The sequence below is a fragment of the Pteronotus mesoamericanus genome, unplaced genomic scaffold, assembly GCF_021234165.1.
Source record: "Pteronotus mesoamericanus isolate MK-2021 breed Mesoamerican mustached bat unplaced genomic scaffold, CSHL_Meso_final contig_58, whole genome shotgun sequence".
Lineage (NCBI taxonomy): Eukaryota > Metazoa > Chordata > Mammalia > Chiroptera > Mormoopidae > Pteronotus > Pteronotus mesoamericanus.
In genome coordinates, this window is record NW_026555205.1 from 387,225 (window position 1) to 406,770 (window position 19,546).

Below are 19,546 nucleotides of genomic sequence, written 5' to 3' on the forward strand. Positions count from 1 at the left end.
TTTTGGTAGTTCTTTTGTAATGTCTTTATATTCACTAATTATTTCTTATGAAATGTCTAATCTTCATTTAATCCCATCCAGTTTATTTTTAATTTCAGATGTGTTTTTTATTTCTTAAGCTTTGATTTTTATCTGTTTTATATCTGTCATGCCTGTTCTTAATATGTTCAGTCTTTTCCTCAAGTTTCCTGAACATTGCCTGGTTGAATTTTTGGTTGAACTTTACTTACTTAGGGGCTGGGTATTGTAGTATTGCTATAAATATTCTTTTGCTTTCTTCTTGAATGTTGATAAATTTTCTATACTTTAATTTTTTTATTTACTGACTTTATAGAGAAAGAAAGGGAGAGAGAGAGAAACATCGACTTGCTGTTCCACTTATTTATTCATTCATTGGTTGCTTCTTGTATGTGCCCTGACCGGGGATTGAACCTACAACCTTAGCATATCAGGACAATGCTCTAACCAACTGAGCTACCTGGCCACAGCTGGGATGTTGATAAATTATTGAAAAACAATTTTATATTTTTGGGACTTGGTTTTATGACTTGTGTGACATAACAAGTGATTACAGTGAGGCATTTCATCTAGGATCAGATTTGCCACACTAATGAGGTAAGACTTTGCATAGTACTCTACCTGATATCCCATTAACTATAAGGTTTTCCAGTATGGCTGATGGAAACTGGTACTACTTCTAGTCCTCTGTGAGTCTGAGAAGTACTTGCTCTACTTTTTCTGCTGATTCTTTTGCCTAGGGTAGTTTCTTCACATGTATGATCAGTTGAAGTCATTACTTAGCTAAGATTTGAAGGATGCTTCTGTAGAGCTCTTAAGTTGTCTGTTGCATCATTCTTTTCTGTTACTTTGTCAATTTTTTTCTCTGTTACTTTGTCCTGTTAACTCCCTCCACCTTTTTCTCCTTGGTCCTCAGCTTTCTTTCCTCAATTCAGGGAGCCACAGGCCCCACCTGGATTCCCCTTCTCTGGCCTGTGGCCTGGAAATTCTTTTCCTATAGCAATCTGACTCAATTGCGAGGCTTGCCTGTTTGTTACCAATGCCTAAGGGGTAGCTGTCTTTTTTCCCCTGATATTTAATGTCTTGGAAAGTGTAACTTTATACATTTTTCTGTTCTTTTATTATTCTCAGTCAGGGTATAAATCTTGTCACTGTTAATTCTATCTTGGCCAGATGCAAAGTCTAATTTTTACATTTTATGTAATTTGTAAATATTTAACGTTGATTGTTTTTCCCATATGCCCTCTGCACCCAAACATTTTAAAAATTACTGCCCATATTTTTCAGATATTTATGTGATTTCATCTATTTATATTTAAACTTTTCAGTCCATTGATTTTGAAATCTAGTTTTTTTCCTCTCTCCCTCTCTCCTTTTTCTCACTCCTTCTCCTCCTCTTCCTTTTTCTTTTTTCTTTCTGTGTGTATTTTCCAATTGGATAACTTGTCTGAATGCTGTGTGTTACATAATCCATCATTTCCACAATAATTTTAAATTTCATTTTTATCATAAATTGTTCAACTTGCGGCCCTGTACACCTTTTCCACTGAAAAATGTATAGATTTTGGAGCTAGTACTAATTTATTTCTGTAATTTAATAGAACATAAATATATAATTTTGTAGTAGGTAAGTCCTCTTTATTATATAACTTTTCTTAGTCATCCATTCTCCCAAATTAACTTTGTAACTCTTGTTAAATTTCCAAAACAAGACCAAAATATTTCTTGGTTCTTTAAATTACTGTAGTTTATTTCAGTCATCGGGTGCCTATATAATATTTAGTTTTTCTGTCTAAGAACTTTCCAGTCATTCAAGTTCCTTACTAGACAGTTGTAGTTTTTTCATATGGGTATTGTGCATGTCCAGTTAACTTTTTCCCCCCTAGGTATCTTTTACTTTTCCTTCCTTTTATGAGATTTGTTCTAATATATTTTATAACTTGTTGTAAGTGATATATAAAAAACATGTTAACATACATTTTTCTATAACCACTAACCTTCTTTCTCTTAATAGACGTTTTTTTTTCCCTTGGTCAATTATGTGCTCTATAAATTTTGGAAATATGTTTCTTTCTAATTCTTAAATCTTCTCTTATTGCTGTACTGTACAGATGTTTTATAACAGTGTTGAATGCTACCATCTCTAGTGGGCATTTTGTTCGTGTGTTTTTTTCTAAAGGAACTCCCTGTTCAAATCTGCTACCTAACAATGGCATGCAGTTTACCTCACTCCAAAAAAAAAAACAAAACTGGATGAAAAGAATTTCTATCTTCTACCATAGTCCCCGTATGTCAGAATCAAAGGTTACAGTCTCATAATCAGTAATTTAAAAAGGCAAAAAAGAATTACTTGGTTTTTTGTTTTATTTTGTCATGGGTAATGATTTTGATATAATAAATATCTTGTCTGTTCTTTTTATGTCTGTATATATTATATATTTTTTGGCCTCTGAAAAATTCTTAGAGTAGTCTTATGCATAAGGTGATATTAAATAAACCCATTTCATTGTTTTTGTAATGCTTATAATTGATTGGTGACTTAAGTATGTTTTTGTCAACTTTAAGTTTTATGTTATTAGTTCAAAGCATAGGCATGAGTAAATTGTTTGGATTTATGGTTTAAAAAAGACAATTTTATAATACCATGTTTATAAGATATACCTAAGGGTAATTCTAAATATTTTAACATTAAGGCATTTTTTCTTTTTCAGTGTCTTAGCAGATGAAGTTAACTCACCATTATCACCTCTCACATGGCAGGTAAGAGGATATTAAATGATTGTTATATCTAATATTTTGTTCTCATTTATTTAGTTAAAAGAAACTGTCTCATTACAGCCCTTAGAGAATCTGAAGGATCAAACAGATGAACAACAGTGGCCAGAATCTCAACCTATAATCTGGCAGAGTGAAGAAAGGAGGCGGAGCAAACAGATTAGAAAGGAATATTTCAAGGTACTTTATGAAAATTGTAAAATTTACTTTGAAATGAGTTTTCATTTTATCAGTTTTGTTTTAGGTTAATAAGATAGAATATAACTCTAGTTACATAGAGTAAATGTGTTATTTTATCTTAACTTCCTACATGTATGTGGTACAGAAAACATGATCCAGTTATATGCATAATATTTCAGTAATGCAGAATAATTAAAAATGAGTAGATCAATCTGAATTGTGGTTTACCACATTCTTTACAAGAAACATGTAATGTTTTCTATACTGCTAATTGTAACAATATATGGTAATGTTTTAAAAGAATTGCCCCCAAAAGGTCTTCATTGGATTTGTTTCAATAAATAGATGACAATTAGCATTTAATTGTTTCTATGTAAATAAATGCTATTTGTGTGGTTCTAAAAATGATGAAAAGTGTTTTCCTTGCCATTTTCTTATCTTCTTATTGCATTAGTAGATTTCATAAGGTGGTCTTTCAACTAAATTAAAAGCTCAGACCATCTGAATTATCCCACGTTTCTAGTTAGTTTTAATGAAATTTTACTGTGTAGACCTCTGTAATATAATCTTTTTGTGGCTTAGGTCTGCTGATTTGCAGATACCAGTCATTGGAATTGGAATAATCTTTAATACTAGTCCGAATCCATTACTGGAATTTCTGACTCAGATGAACAGTGCAGACAAGCTCCTCATCCATGAAGAGCAAATTCTGTTGTCTTAGTGCACCTTTTCTGTTTCCTAAAGCTTAATTTTATTTCATAATAACTATTTTATCAAAATTCATAGTTCTAAGCTAAATTATAGGTAGTAATTTGAAGTTTATATCCCGAATAATAGGAATATATTTCATGTTTTTCTCTATTTGCTAGCAGTGGGTCTTTATGTACATTGATCTGATTCCTTATATGGGATTATAACATATATTTGGAAGTAGTATCATATGACCAAAACAAAAATGTTTAAATGGCTTAGGAAGTATGTGATAAGTTTCATCCTTCAACAAATAATTACTGAATCTTTTTAATGAGCCTCATGTTACTTGGTCAGTTATAAGAAATAAAACACACAGGGAAAAAGGGAAGGACATTCTAAGCAAGAACCCTGGTCAGTAACGGTGAAAGTCTGTTTATCCCAACTTTTACAGACCTGTAATTATATTTACATTCTGGCATTTATTTTAAAGCCCCTTCTTTTGGTTTATGGGGCTTTTAACAAAGGCACTTAATAAAATTTGTTATTAGATAAAAGTTAATGAATGACTGATGATGTGGGGAAATTTTAGTATTTCAAACTAATAAAAGAAATTTTTAATATTTAATCTACTGGTATAGTAAAAGCATATGAAGTCTATCAAAACACTTGCATAGCAACTACTAAGTGCCAGGAAGTTCTAAATACTTTAAAAATATCAACTCATGTAATCTTTGTAACAACCCTATGAAGTAACTACAGTTATTATCATTTTTATTTTACAGATGGGGAAATTAAGGCACAGAGAGGCGAAGTAATATGCTTCAGGTCACTTAGCTAAGAAGCATTTGAGTCATGATTTGAACCCAGAGCGTATGCTAATGCTGCCTGTTTACTTACTGTAGATATCCTAATATTAAATGAACAAGCATTTTCAAATCAATACAGTTTTACTGTTTTTAAAATATTTTACAGTAACTTAGGTGAACTTCTCAATAATGTCTTTATAAAGACCTCAGTGACCTCAGGTGGAGGAGGCATGGCCAGAGGTGGAAGAGGGTTTGGGGGGATAAATGGTAATGGAAAAAATGCAATTAAAAAATTTCCTGCAAAAAATAAATAAATAAATAGTTTGATTTAATAGCATCTTTTGTTGATAAGTATTTTATTTTCTATGGCTTAACCATACCTTCTATAATATTGTTATTTTATAAGTTGCTAAGCGATCAAATGAAGTAATTCCTGAAATGTCCATTGCATAATCATTATTCAACACATGTTAATTTCTTTCATATGTAATAAATAGGTGCAAAGAGAAGTTTCAGTCACTGGGGAATGTTTTAAAAAGATATGTAGTTCTTCGCAGCAGTCAGAAGATGTCAGTGTTAGGACACTTTTAAAAAATTGAATGTCAACAGTTTTTTTCCTAAAATGTTAAAAAAAAATTATGCAGTTGAGATACTGCTCTCTAAATTAAGTACAAACCATTACCCAGAATTTCCAGTATTTTAATGATTAAAAACATCATCAATTTCTATGTAGTGTCTTTCTTTCAAAAAGAATATTTCTCTTAATTACCTATCTCTTGAGAATCAAAAGGGTTTTTCATAAGTTACTGAACTAAATCTGGACATATAGTCCATTAAATGTTAAAAAAATACTGCCCTAGAGATATCTATGAAATTATCACTGAGTTCATTCAGGGATGGCTTCTTTTGCATTGCTATGTTATGAAACATACAGAGCTTTGGTGCAACACATAAAAGCACTGAGCCATAGGATTTCTTTGTGTTACGTGGTAAATTATTTATGTTGCTGTCAGTCAGTATATTTATTGAAAGTGTGCCGTGTTTGTGTATTTGTGTTACTTTATTATTGCTTCTTAGTTGCCAAACTAATTTTGGATGGTATGTTTTTCAAGGAAGCCCCTGAAACTAAGTAAAAAATGTTTTAACATATTGGCCAGATTTTTGAGCAAGAATACAAATTGGGTCAGATTATATGAATAAGTGACTGTAGGAGAGTTACATTAACTCTTTCAGACTCCCTGGCCACTATCATATACTACTCTAGTAAATAAAATTTAATGTCCTTGTTGCCAAAATAAAATCACTGCCTTTCTCAAAGTAAAGCCATTCTAGGAAATACATTATTAACAAATCTTATATAAAAATGTGTTAATACACTAAAATACACAAGAAAATATGAAAATCTAACTTCTTGTTGGTAAATAATTTTTAATGTAATTTACTAGCTGTAATTTCTTGTAAGCATGATAACACATGAATTTCTGAATGCATTTGACAATTGAGTTCTAAACCAAAAAAGTTAAAGAACATTAGAATTACTATACCTAGTTACTTTTAAGAATTATTTGATCTATTGAAATGTCATATATATTTGTCTTCAAATGTATCTCATTACTACTATGATAAAACGTGACTCATAAAATACATATCTGATTTTATAAATATAGTACAATATTTTAACTTAGAAGCTAACCCCCAAGATAAATATTTATATACATGTATGATCATAGTTAATTTTATACTGGAATAAGGAAGCCAAGTGTGCTTTTGAAATAACCTGATTTGTTCTGAGTCGGAATTTGGGCACAGTTTCTGTCTTTCCCGTGAACTTACTCTAAGCTTCAGAGATGAACTGGCCTTTCTGTTTCTGAACAGACCTTTATTGTGGTTTTTTAAATTTAGATATAATAAAACTTCAGTTATTCAGACTAATAGTAACAGAGGACAGCTGAGTTGAATTAGTAAGAATTTGAACTTACAGAATATTTTCAAATCTTTGTATATATTAAGTTTTACGTTTTTAGGACCTTTGCATATGTGCAGTAATGCAAACTAAGTAGTATCTAAGTTTTCATGTATAATGGATATTTTTTTAAAGATTTTAAAAATAGATTTTATTTATTTGTTTTTAGAGAGAGGGGAAGGCAAGGAGAAAGAGAAGGAGAGAAACATCAATGTGTGGTTGCCTTTCACACGCCTCCCACAACCCAGGCATGTGCCCTGACTGAGAATTAATCCAGCGACCCTTTGGTTCGCAGGCCAGCGCTCAATCCACTGAGCTGCACCAGCCAGGGCTAAAGATTTTATGTATTCATTTTTAGAGAGGGGAAGGGAGGGAGAAAGAGAGGGAGAGAAACATTAATGTGTGGTTGCCTCTCACACACCCCCTGCTGGGGACCTGGCCTGCAACCCAGGCAAGTGGCCTGACTGGGAATTGAACTGGTGACCCTTTGGTTTGCAGGCTGGCCCTCAATCCACTGAGCCACACCAGCCAAGGAGTGTAATGGATATTTTTAATTAGAATAGTAGTTGAGTAACAATAATACTAATCTTATTATGTAAGTTCTTGACTACATCATCCTCTGCTTCTTTCCTTTATCAATTATCCTCTCACTCTTCTATGTCCCTTTTATTTCTTTACCTTCTATCTTATAAATAAGCTCAGATCTCTACCATTATTCCAGATTCCCCTTTCAGCTGTTGCCTTATCTCTTTTTTTCTTTTAGGGCCAAACTTGCCATTTTTAAGTCTCCACTTTGACGACTCCTAACCCACTGCTTATGTAATTAAACAGTATTATATAATTTAATAAAAATACTGAAATATAAATAAACCTCATATATAATTTACTAGTAGAGAATTCATATGCTCAAGAAAAAGTAAAGTATGTGTTTTAAATATTTTTCAGTATAAGTCATCAAGGAAGAGTTCAAGTGGCAATGAAAACAATGAGGTGAGAAAAGGGTAATATTATCAATTACTTAAAATATTTACTTTTCATACGTAGTTGACTCAGAGTAAAATGTAATCCATCTTTCAGTGTCTTTGTTATTGATTTAATGCCTGTGTTTTCTCCAATTATAAAAACTAAGCATTATCATATATTATTAATGACATAATTTCTATATGCCCTTTGTTTATAACAGAATTTCTAATAGTTCAATTTTAGAATTCATCTTGAAACTGTAATTCATGAACTTAAAATTTTTACAGTTTTACCATCTTATATCTTCCTAAATCAACCTGGTGGTCAGTTGAGATTTGTTTGGAATTTATTAATATCTTTCCACAAATTCTGTGTACTATTTTAATGTTTAAAATTAGACTTCTATAGTTTGTGTATTACTATAATTTTTTTTTACCTCACCATTTTAAACTATGTGGCAGCCTAGAATTTTTCAAATGATAGTCTCATCACCCTGAATACTTAAGCTTTGTGTATTTTGTTTGGAGGTGTCAGTTGTTAATTTGATGCTGGTTCTTGGCGGGGCTTCTGAGAACTCCTCTGATTTTATGAAATGGAATCACACAGAAAACGTTTGCTGAAAACCAAGCTGGTGTAGTGGGTTCAGCTTGGATCTTCTTCCTGGCCCTTTATATTTTATACCCGCTTTGGTCCTGCCTGCCTTGATAACTGATTAACTGCTTTTTTTTGATACTGGAACATCTTGAATATACTTGGTACCTGCATATCTGCTCTTTTTTCCCTGGCACAGGCCCTCATCATTTCTTTCCTGGACTACTGCAGTAGCAACCTCGCTCATCTCTCCCTTTGTCCAGTCCATTCTCCCTGCAACCACAATGATTGTTTCAAAGAACACAGATAAGACCAGACCATTCCCTTGCTTAGAAAGCTTCAATGTCTCCCCATCACTTAGAGGGTAAATTCTAAGTCCTTCGTCAAGCCCCTGCTTAACATATCAGCCTCAACTCCCAATTCGCCCTCCTTTTACCATACTCTCCAGCAACTGGGAACTACCCAGAGGTTTTCAGCATTCTTCATTCATTGCTTCTGTGACTTTGTTTTTGTCCTCTCATCTTGGAATGCTGTTCCCTTCTTTTTCTGGTAAACACCTACTCAGTTTTTTTAGTTTCTCAGGAAACTTGCCTTTCTCAGCCACCACCACTATCTCTCCAAGTTCCCCATATCTGTGCCTAATGATGTGGCATACAAAGCTGTATCATTTTACTTAAGAAAGTTGTATTACCTCTATAAATTAATCTATTTTCCCTCTAGACTGAGAGATCCTTTAGTAGATAATATTTTAGTAAATTTCAGTATTCCCAATGCCTAGCACAGTATCGGATGTATAGTGGGTAGGGAGTAATCATTTTTTGAATGGTGAGTAAATGTCCATGTGTGGTATGCATATTCAAGATTAAATGTTAAGATTTTTGTATTTGGTTGGTAGTAGTCATTCAAAAAACATGGGCTACTTAATATTGTTTTATGCAATCAAATTCTTCGGAATTGTTTCCAAGCCTGTATTAGCTATACGTAATTTTCCAGGTAAATGTTTTTATTTGGGGTGATGGAATTTTTGCATGCCTCCATGTACCTGCCTCAGATTGTAACATGTTATTGCCATTTCCCATCAGAAATGAATCTTTTCTAAGAAATATGAAAAGGTTTTTTCTTTTGTGACATTTAAAGGAAATACATTTATAAGAAAATGTTTGGTGTGAGTAGATAGTACTTCTAAAACTTTTAAGGGTTTATTAATCACATGGAGATCCTATTGAAATACAGATTCTAAGTAACTAGGTCTTGGGTGAGGCCTGAGATTTTGCCTTTCTAACAAGTTCCCAGAGGATACTGTTGCTGCTGGTTCACAGACAACACTTTAAGTAACAAGGTGGTAGGTGGTGTTTCCAGATTTCTCTTAGTACTTGATCAGAACAATTTTCAGTTTTCTTTTTATATGTCTAAATCATCATTCATGTTTTAATTTCATCTTTCATCTTTTTATTTTTATGTTTTAGCAAGACAGTGATAATGCTAATATGTCACCACAATCTCCAGTATCATCTGAGGTACAAGTTCTGTTTTTATATGTTTACATAAGTTTCTTTCTTGTCTCTCTAACCTCATCTTTTTTTCAATGTAATTTATTCACCCATATTTAGAAGCACATAGGTTAATTTGTACATACCTAGCCTATAAAGAATTCTAAGAACACTACCATCTTTTTGTACAAATATTCATAGTAAATATATTAGTCATCAGCAAATGCGCCTGGATCACAGAAAAGCATTCAGTTTATGTAATTTTTATGTTGTATAATTAATCCATATTTTGAAATAAATGATAGAAACAGCTTTAAAATTTGAAATTTGAAAACAAAATACCTCAGCATTGTGCAGTGACCTTTGGTTTTTCTCATAACCAATTAGGTCTGAAAGCAATGCAAGAGAAAGTTCCTTTTTCCACGAGAAACATCCCTGCAGTGGGTTGTTCCTATCGACAGGAGGGTACACATTTCCTAGTATCTTCGACTGCCGGGGTCAAGGGGAGAAGGGCTACATGAGAGTTTGTGAGATCTCAGCCAAATACTCTGGTGGTTTGAATGATTGAGTCTTCTAATTTTGTTAAGTCTATTGTTTTACAACAAGAGATACATTTAAAAAATTCCAAACAGTATCTTTTCCTATGTCAGATTACCTTATCTAGTATTCTAAAAGTGTATTGACATTAGTAAATAAATGATTACATCTTTTAAATGGAATTGGACATTAGTTTTATAAACATGTTTCTAAATTATTTATATGGCAGGTAAAATGGTTTACATTCTTTTGGAAAATAATTTAAGTTAGGATATCCTAAGATTAGCCTTTGTCATATGATTTTGTAAGTCTTTTTCTTTCAGTTATAACAAATGTAAGCATATAAGTGACTACTTATTTGCCTAATTGCTTTGTGATTTTATGATCAATGCTCATGGGGAGAGTATTGGTGAGAGTTCAAGTAAATTATTATTGCTTATATGATATATTTTGCTTGCATTTGGATAACTAAAATGGTTGTCTGGGAATTCATAACATTTTAGCAAAAGAATTAAGACAAACTGAGGCTTGTGGATGCTTAGGTTGGTGAGCATGTGTTTTGGTAGCTCAACTAACATGCATTGTGAACTGTATATCTATCACATATTACTCAGAAAATTCAGAGAATCAACAGAATTCTAATCACTTCAATTTTATCTGAGAAAGGAAAATGATAAAAAAAATGGTATAGTACTTTACTACTAATAAAGGCTTCCCTGTACATTTAAACTGAAGAGAAGCCCCATGAACTGCGTATTAGCCTAATCATTTTACAGCTGAAGAGACTGATAACTTTGCCCAAAGACTCTAGTCAGTAAGTGGAGGAAAAATGACTGAAACCCAGACTCTATATACTTCACAGTTGTTGCACAGATTAAATAAGATGCTGCTAAAATTACATTATCTTACCACTTTACATTTACAAAGTGCTTTCTTTTAGTTATCTCAGTTAATCTTCACAGTACCTCATTTTAAAGATGAAGAAACAGTCACAAAGAAATTAAATGTTTTGCTTAAGACTTAACCTAAGTGTTCTGACTCCAAGTTCAGATTTTTAAAATATGCCACAATTCTTTCCACAGTATATAACTATGCGAAAGCACTTTGAAACAATGTGCATTCAGATAGAAGACATAATAATTTATTGTTTGTCATTCTGCAGCTCCTATTAGCTTCAGTGTATAGATTTGCCTCATAATGTCCCTTAAGTGTCAGCTTCATGGTACATACAAAGTAAATGTTGCTAATTTCACTTATCTTTTCACTGAAGTTTATTTCCTTTTAGGGGAGACTTTAATTTGTTACTTACTCAAAAATAATATCTATTAATTGTATACACCAGTAATTTTATTTTTAGTTTTACTTATACTATGAGAGAGAAGTATTTAAAGGCTTATGTAATCAGGTCAATTAGCAAATATTTATATTCCTTTTAAAAGTGAAATTATCAATTTAAACTGAAATGCAGTTTACCTTTCTGTACTTCGCCAATCATGGGAAAAATAAATATTTCTCAAAATTGGAGTGGATATGAATAACTACCTTAATTATTTTGAAAGAAAACAGGTTTTATTTGTTTTCTGTTTTTAGGAATATGATAGAACTGATGGTTTTTCACATGGGCCTTTTGGCTTGAAGCCTAGATCAGGTAAATAAATATTCTACAAATAAAATTTATTGGTTATATAGGAAACTAGAGTTTCCAAGCTTAAATGGGATTTGATTCCATAGTTTTAAGTACACGCAGATTCTTTCCCCTCTCCTAAAAGTAATTTTCTCTTAACCTTATTTGTCTTTCCAATTCCCATTCCCCATTTCTTTCTTCCTCTTTACCTTCAAGCTCCTGAAACCTCAGCTTTTTGCCTTAGATATACTGCAGTCTTATTTCTACACTACTGTGACTGCTATTAGAATGACCACTCTGCCAGCAAACCAAACACTGTTTGAAATTATAGCACTCCATTATATTGTGGTTTTAAAAAGGGATCTTTTCGCATTTGGCAAGCCCAAAAGAAAATGGATCCATGTTACTTGGCAAGGTATTGAATTATAGTTTTTATTCCTGAATAACTGTATTGACCTTCAAGAATAATTTCTTTTTTCTTTAAAGATAATAAAGAATGACTTATGTTTAATAATTCTTAACCTGGATCATAAGTTTCTAAAAATGTTTGTTTATATAAGAACATATATAGGTGGTAGAAATTGTTGCACTTGTCTTCCCTGTTGCTTTCAATTATGCAGATAAGTAGATTTCATTATATTCTGTAAAAAATATTCAGAATGTATTAAAAAGTAATTAGTGTTTAGTGGAGTTTTATATTGATTCTTTTTATCATGCCTCTTTCCCTACCGATGGTTGACTCTTCCTATTAGCTTTGTTATAAGCTAGGAAATTTCTGTTTTTATAGCTTTTAGCCGCTCATCTCGCCAGGAATATGGGGCAACAGATCCTGGATTTACAATGAGAAGAAAGATGGAACATTTACGGGAAGAACGAGAGCAAATACGACAACTTCGCAATGTAAGTCGGATTGGCTTTTCGGATCTGCTTTGTAGGAATGGGTTTAACTTGGAAAGTTAACAATGTATATGAATTTTATTTTCAACACTTAAAAATTTTGGATTATATAATGACTTGTAATGTAAATATATAACATTTAGGTAGAATATCTGTGATTTATATCTTTTTTTTATAGAATCTTGAATCCAAGTTAAAAGTAATTTTGCCTGATGACATTGGAGCTGCGCTGATGGATGGGGTTGTTCTTTGCCATTTAGCCAATCATATAAGGCCACGCTCTGTAGCTAGTATTCATGTGCCATCACCAGCGGTGGTAAGTTTTGCTTACAATTTGTAAGTTCCCTTGAAACTGTTTTTAAATAATATTAACTTTGATTAATTTCTGTATAAATATGCCTGAAAATATACCTTTTCTTCTTATTTTACAGCCTAAACTGAGCATGGCAAAATGTCGAAGAAATGTAGAAAATTTTCTCGATGCTTGTAAAAAGTTGGGTGTCTCACAGGTAAATGTTATTTTTCTAACAAAATTATCATTTAAGTATTAATTTACTACATACATACTGGGGTTCTTATTCTTCACAATGGGAATGACTAATGCTTTTTGAACATGAAAATGATTACCTTACATTGATAACCTTCTACTGAGTTCCAGATTTAACTATAGTAGCACTGTAATGAATGTTTTTAAGTTGCTTTGAAAGTCTTTTAGAAAATAGCCATATACATGTAAAAATTTTATCATCATACACATCGTTGAATAAACATGAGATAGTGGCCATATTACAGCTTGGTTTTGATCATTGCTGCTATCATTTTTCCTGCTGGATGACATTTGGACGCCTTTGCACAATAAATCTATGGACAAATTCTTGGAAGATTTATATTCAAGATGAACAGTGTTTTAAACTTTACTTAAAATTTCTAATTGGAAATCTTAGTAACATGTTATGATAACTTTTCACTGGAAAAACCCTGAAATTTTTAGGAATTGGCTTATATTTCATGGAATAGTTGCAATCATAAAATTGACAGTTAAAGTTATAAATGTATAATGAAAATAATCAAAATGTGGTTTTTTGGAAAACATGGTAAGCTTACCATCAACATGACTGACTTTTGAGAGGATGTGATCTTGTTAGGTCACAATCTAGTTGTCCTTTTTAAAATTTAGTTTAATTTTTTAACATTATTTTTATTGAGACATAATTGACATTTAACATTGTACATTTTAAGATGTACAATGTGTTGATTTGATACACTTATGTAATGAGTTGGATTGTTAGGCTCTCTTTTCAACAGTGTGATAATAGTTTGGCCTGCAGATTCCACTTTAACCTCTTTTCTCAAGTGAATAAATATAATTTCATTTATTTACTTATTTATTTATTTATATTTTTTCGAATACATTTGTCTGTCTTCCCCCCACCACTTTCCCTTGCCCCCTCGACCTCCCCCTCCCCCTCCCTCGCTCAATCCTTCCCCTTTGGTTTTGTCCATGAGTCCTTGCTATATGTTCCTTGACTTTCCCTTTCCCTTCCTTTTCCCCCGCCCCCCTCTCCTTCCCTCTTGTCTCTGTTGGTTTCTTTTCCTTTCAGTATTGCTGGTCTTATCTTCCTTGCATCTTTGTATTGTTGGTTAGGTTGTGCTTATAGGTGAGATCATATGGTATTTGTCTTTCGCTCCCTGGCTTATTTCACTTAGCATAATGCTCTCTATTTCCAGCCATGCTGTCGCAAAGTGTAGTAGTTCTTTTTTTCTTTCTGCTGCGTAGTATTCCATTCTGTAAATGTACCAGAGTTTTTTGATCCAATCATCTACTGATGGGCATTTAGGTTGCTTCCAACACTTGGCTATCGTCAATTGTGCTGCTATGAACACTGGGGTGCATAGGTTCTTTTGAATTGGCGTTTCGGGATTCTTGGGGTATAGTCCCAGCAGGGGGATCACTGCATCAAAAGGCAGTTCCATTTTCAGCTTTTTGAGGACATTCCACACTGCTTTCCACAATGGCTGCACCAGTCTGCATTCCCACCAACACTGTACTAGGGTTCCCTTTTCTCCACAGCCTCGCCAGCACCTGTTGTTTGTTTATCTGTTTATGATGGCCCTTCTCACCGGTGTGAGGTGATACCTCATGGTGGTTTTGATCTGCATTTCTCTGATGGCTAGTGATGCCGAGCATCCTTTCAAATGTATCTGGGCCCTCTGTATCTCTTCCTTGGAAAAGCGTCTGCCCAGGTCCTTTGCCCATTTTTTGATTGGATCGTTTGTCTTCTTGGAGTGGAGAAGAGTGAGTTCTTCATATATTTGGGAGATCAAACCTCTATATGATGTATCATTAGCAAATATATTTTCCCACACGGTTGGCTCCCTTTTCATTTTGCTGATGTTTTCCTTAGCTGTGCAGAAGCTTCTTATTTTGATGAGGTCCCATTTGTTTATTCTTTCATTTATGTCGCTTGCTTTAGGGGACACATCGGTGAAAAAATTGCTGCGTGGGATATCTGAGAGTTTCCTGCCAATTCTCTCCTCTAGGACTTTTATGGTGTTGCGACTTATATTTAAGTCTTTCCTCCATCTTGAGTGTATTCTTGTGCATGCTGTCAGCTGATGATCCAATTTCAATTTTTTGTATGTAGTCGTCCAGCTCTCCCAACACCATTTGTTGAAGAGGCTATTATTGCTCCATTTTATGCTTCTGCCCCCTTTGTCAAATATTAGTTGCTCATATAGACCTGGGCTTATTTCTGGGCTTTTTGTTCTGTTCCACTGGTCTGTGGGTCTGTTCTTGTGCCAGTACCAGATTGTTTTGAGTACAGTGGCTTTGTAATATACATTGATGTCCAGTATTGTGATCCTTCCTACTTTGTTTTTCTTTCTTAAAATTGCTGCGGCTATTCAGGGTCGTTTATGGTTCCATATAAATTTTTGAAATGTCTGTTCTATTTCTGTGAAATACATCATTGGTATCTTAATAGGGATTGCGTTGAATTTATAAATTGCTTTGGGTAGTATGGACATTTTGATGATATTAATTCTTCTAATACATGAGCACAGTATATGCTTCCATTTATTTGTGTCTTACTCCATTTCTTTCTTCAATGTTGTATAGTTTTCTGCATACAGGTCTTTTACTTCCGTGGTTAAATTTATGCCTAGGTACTTTATTTTTCTTGTTGCCATATAGAATGGTATTATTTTCCTGATTTCTTATTCTTCTATTTCTTTGCTGGTATACAAAAATGCCTCTGATTTCTGAATATTGACTTTGTATCCTGCTGTTTTGCCAAATTCACTTATTAGGTTGAGGAGTTTTTTGGTAGAGTCTACAGGGTTTTCTATGTACACTATCATGTCATCGGAAAACAATGATAGTTTTACTTCCTCCTTTCCTATTTGGATGCCTTTTATCTCTTTTTCTTGTCTGACCACTGTGGCTAGGACTTCCAATACCATGTTGACAATAAGTCGTGAAAGCGGACATCCTTGAGTGCTCCCCATCTTAGTGGGAAAGATTTTAGTTTTTGTCCGTTGACTATGATATTGGCTGTAGGTTTTTCATATATGACCTTAGTTACTTTGAGGAATGCCCCATTTATTCCAATTTTGCTGAGTGTTTTGATCATAAATGGGTGCTGTACCTTATCAAATGCCTTTTCTGCATCAATCGAGATGATCATGGGGTTTTTGTCTTTTCTTTTATTTATGTGATGTATTACGTTTATTGCCTTGCGTATATTGAACCATCCCTGCATCCCTGGGATGAATCCCAATTGATCGTGGTGGATAATCTTTTGAATGTATTGCTGGATGTGGTTTGCCAATATTTTGTTGAGGATTTTAGCATCTATGTTCATCAGCGAAATTGGCCTGTAGTTTTCTTTCTTTGTAGGGTCTTTATCTGGTTTTGGGATCAGGGTGATGCTGGCCTCATAGAAGGAGTCTGGCAGTCTTCCCTCCTCTTGGATTTTTTGGAATAGTCTGAGAAGGACAGGGGTTAGCTCTTCCTTAAATGTTTTGTAAAATTCTCCTGTGAAACCATCTGGACCTGGGCTTTTCTGTGTTGGGAGTTCTTGATTACTGCTTCCATTTCCCCAGCTGTTATCGGTCTGTTCAAGCTTTCTGTTTCTTCCTCCTTCATGTTGGAAGATTATACTTTTCTAGAAATTTTTCCATTTCATCCAGGTTTTCAGATTTCTTGGCATATAATTGTTCATAGTAGTTTCTTACGATCCTTTGTATTTCTGTGGTATCAGTTGTTATTTCTCCTCTTTCATTTCTGATATTATTTATTTGGGTCCTCTTCCTTTTTGTCTTGATGAGTCTGCTTAAAGGCTTGTCAATTTTATTTATCTTTTCAAAGAACCAGCTCCTGGATTGGTTGATCTTCTGAATGGTTCTTTTCATCTCTATGTCATTCAGTCCTGCTCTAATCTTGACTATTTCCTTCCTTATACTTTCTCTGGGATTTACTTGTTGTTTCTCAAGTTCTTGAAGTTGTAGTGTTAGGTCTTTTATTTGAAATGTTTCTATCTTTTTTAGGTAAGCCTGTATTGCTATGAACTTCCCTCTCAGGACCGCCTTTGCTGTGTCCTATAGGTTTTGGACTGTTGTATGTCATTTTCATTTGTTTCCAGAAATTTTTTTATTTCTTCTCTTATCTCATTGTTGAGTCATTCATTGTTTAATAGTTTACTGCTCAGTCTCCATGAAGTTTCTCTTTGAGGTTGATTTCGAGTTTCAAGGCCTTGTGGTCCGAGAAAAAGTTTGGTATTATTTCAATTTTCCTGAATTTGCTGAGGCTTGCTTGGTGTCCCATCATGTGGTCTATCTTTGAAAAACTTCCATGAGCATTTGAAAAGAATGTGTATTTTGCTACTTTGGGATGTAAGGTTCTATATATCTCAGTTAAGTCTATTTGATTCAGTGCATCATTCAGTTCCACAATATCCTTATTGATGTTTTGTTTGGAAGATCTGTCCATTTTTGACAGTGGGGTGTTAAAATCCCCTACTATCAGTGTGTTGCTGTCTATATCTTTTTTGAAGTCATCCAAGATTTTCCTTATATATTTGGGAGCCCCTCTGTTGCGTACATATAAGTTTATAATGTTTATGTTTTCTTGATAGATACTTTAAGTATTATAAAGTGCCCCTCTGGGTCTCTTTTTATGGCCTTTGTTTTGAAATCTATTTTGTCTGATATAGGTATTGCAACCCCTGCTTTCTTCTCTTGCGCATTTGCTTGGAATATTTTTTTCCATTCCTTTACTTTCAATCTGTAGGTCTTTTGCTCTGAGGTGGGTCTCTTGTAGGCAGCATATGTGTGGGTCATGTTTTCTTATCCATTGGGCTACCCTGTGTCTCTTGATTGGGGCATTTAGTCCATTTACATTGAGAGTTATTACTGATAGAAACCTATTCCTTTTTTTCTCTTTGTACCTGTGCTTTTCTCTGTCTCACTCTTTTCCTTCATCTTCTTAAACCAGTCCCTTTAGCATATCTTGGAGTGCTGGTTTGGTAGAGATGTATTCTTTTAGCCTTCTCTTGTCTTTGAAACTCCGTATTTCCCCTTCTATTTTAATTGAGAGCCTTCCTGGGTAGAGCAGCCTTGGCTGTAGGCCCTTGCTTTTCATGACTTGGAATATTTGTTGCCATTCCCTTCTGGCTTGTAGTGTTTCTGTTGAGAAGTCAGCTCCTAGGCATATCGGGGCCCCCTTTTATGTTACTTTCTCCTTCTCCCTTGCTGCCTTGAGGATTCTCTCTTTGTCTTTGATAGCTGCCATTTTAATGATGATGTGTCTTGGAGTGCACCTCCTTAGGTCCCTCTTGAGTGGGGCCTTCTGTGCCTCCTGGAACCATGAGACCCTTTTTCTTCTCAAATTAGGGAAATTTTCCATCATTACCTTTTCGAAGAGGTTCTCTATCCCTTGCTCCTCTTCTTCTCCTTCTGGTATCCCTATTATGCGGATATTATTGCGTTTTAGGTTGTCCTGCATTTCCCTCAATGCCTCTTCATTCTTTTTGAGTCTTTTTTCCATTTCTTGTTATGTCTGGGAGCTTTGTTCTACCTTGTCCTCCATCTCACTGATTCGATCCTCAGCTTCATCCAGTCTGCTTTGGATTCCTTCTACTGTGTTCTTCAATTCAGAAATGGTATTCTTCATATCCTCTTGTGTCTTCTTGATAGTTTCTTTGTCCTTTTCCAGGTTGCTGTAGTTTGCTGTAAGATCCTGATAGTTTCTCTGCAGTTTCTCATAGTTCTCTTTGATCTGGCTGAGCTCATTGAGGTTCCTTAGAGCCATTGTTTTGAGTTCAGTATCTGATAGTTCCCTTGCCTCTATTTCATTTACCTCTCTCTTAGGGGATTCCCCTTTTCCACTCATTTGCGGGCAACTGCTTTTTCTTCCCATGTTTTGAGAGTCTGTTAATTGATTAATTATGTAATTTTGGCTTCTGCTTCAATTGATCTGTCTTGATTTCCTGACTTTGTGGATTAAACTTCTGTGGTAGTAGGCAGGTGTTTTTATCTATCTATCTATCTATCTATCTATCTATCTATCTATCTATCTATCATCTATCTGTATATCTTTTCTTTCTGGGCTTGCCTCTGATGATGTCAGTTGCTGACCCTATATGACCTGTGGTCGTTTGTTTGAGCCTTCCAGGCATCTATTGTCTGTGTCTGACTCCTCCTTTGGGAAGCTCTGTGACCCCTTTGGCCAGCCATCCACTATTTCTGTGGATCGCTCTGCCCTCTCAGGTCTGCTCCTTGAGCGTGCTCCCTGGCCCAGCATGATCCTCCGCCCACCTGGGCGCGCACTCACTTCCTCTAGCCCAGGGGTGCTTATTCGCCCAAGCTCACGCACTCGCCTGGCACCCGCGCCTGGCGGGCGCCCCAGGACTGGTCATTTTAGGGTCTTGTATTGTGTGCTTTCCCTGTTTTTGGCCATTTGGGGGTGTTGCCTGCCCTTGGAAAATGGAGACTATGGAAATGGGAGGAA

At 34.4% G+C, this 19,546-nt stretch overlaps 1 protein-coding gene and 1 non-coding gene across 3 annotated transcripts in view; both read left to right on the plus strand.

The window, feature by feature from the left end:
• Positions 1 to 19,546, plus strand: part of LRCH2 (leucine rich repeats and calponin homology domain containing 2) — a 122,354-nt gene that overhangs the window by 96,407 nt on the left and 6,401 nt on the right. Inside the window, exons 13-20 of one of the 2 annotated variants that reach the window (XM_054580403.1) lie at positions 2,730 to 2,778; positions 2,857 to 2,973; positions 7,381 to 7,425; positions 9,456 to 9,506; positions 11,607 to 11,664; positions 12,428 to 12,540; positions 12,716 to 12,853; positions 12,969 to 13,046. In XM_054580403.1, the coding sequence (XP_054436378.1) occupies positions 2,730 to 2,778; positions 2,857 to 2,973; positions 7,381 to 7,425; positions 9,456 to 9,506; positions 11,607 to 11,664; positions 12,428 to 12,540; positions 12,716 to 12,853; positions 12,969 to 13,046 (649 nt within the window). The remainder of the gene's footprint in view (positions 1 to 2,729; positions 2,779 to 2,856; positions 2,974 to 7,380; positions 7,426 to 9,455; positions 9,507 to 11,606; positions 11,665 to 12,427; positions 12,541 to 12,715; positions 12,854 to 12,968; positions 13,047 to 19,546) is intronic. The other variant, XM_054580404.1, reaches the window with a different exon arrangement.
• On the plus strand, positions 9,824 to 9,952 carry LOC129076267 (small nucleolar RNA SNORA35). Its single transcript, XR_008529733.1, has one exon. It is a non-coding gene; the product is annotated as a small nucleolar RNA SNORA35 (small nucleolar RNA).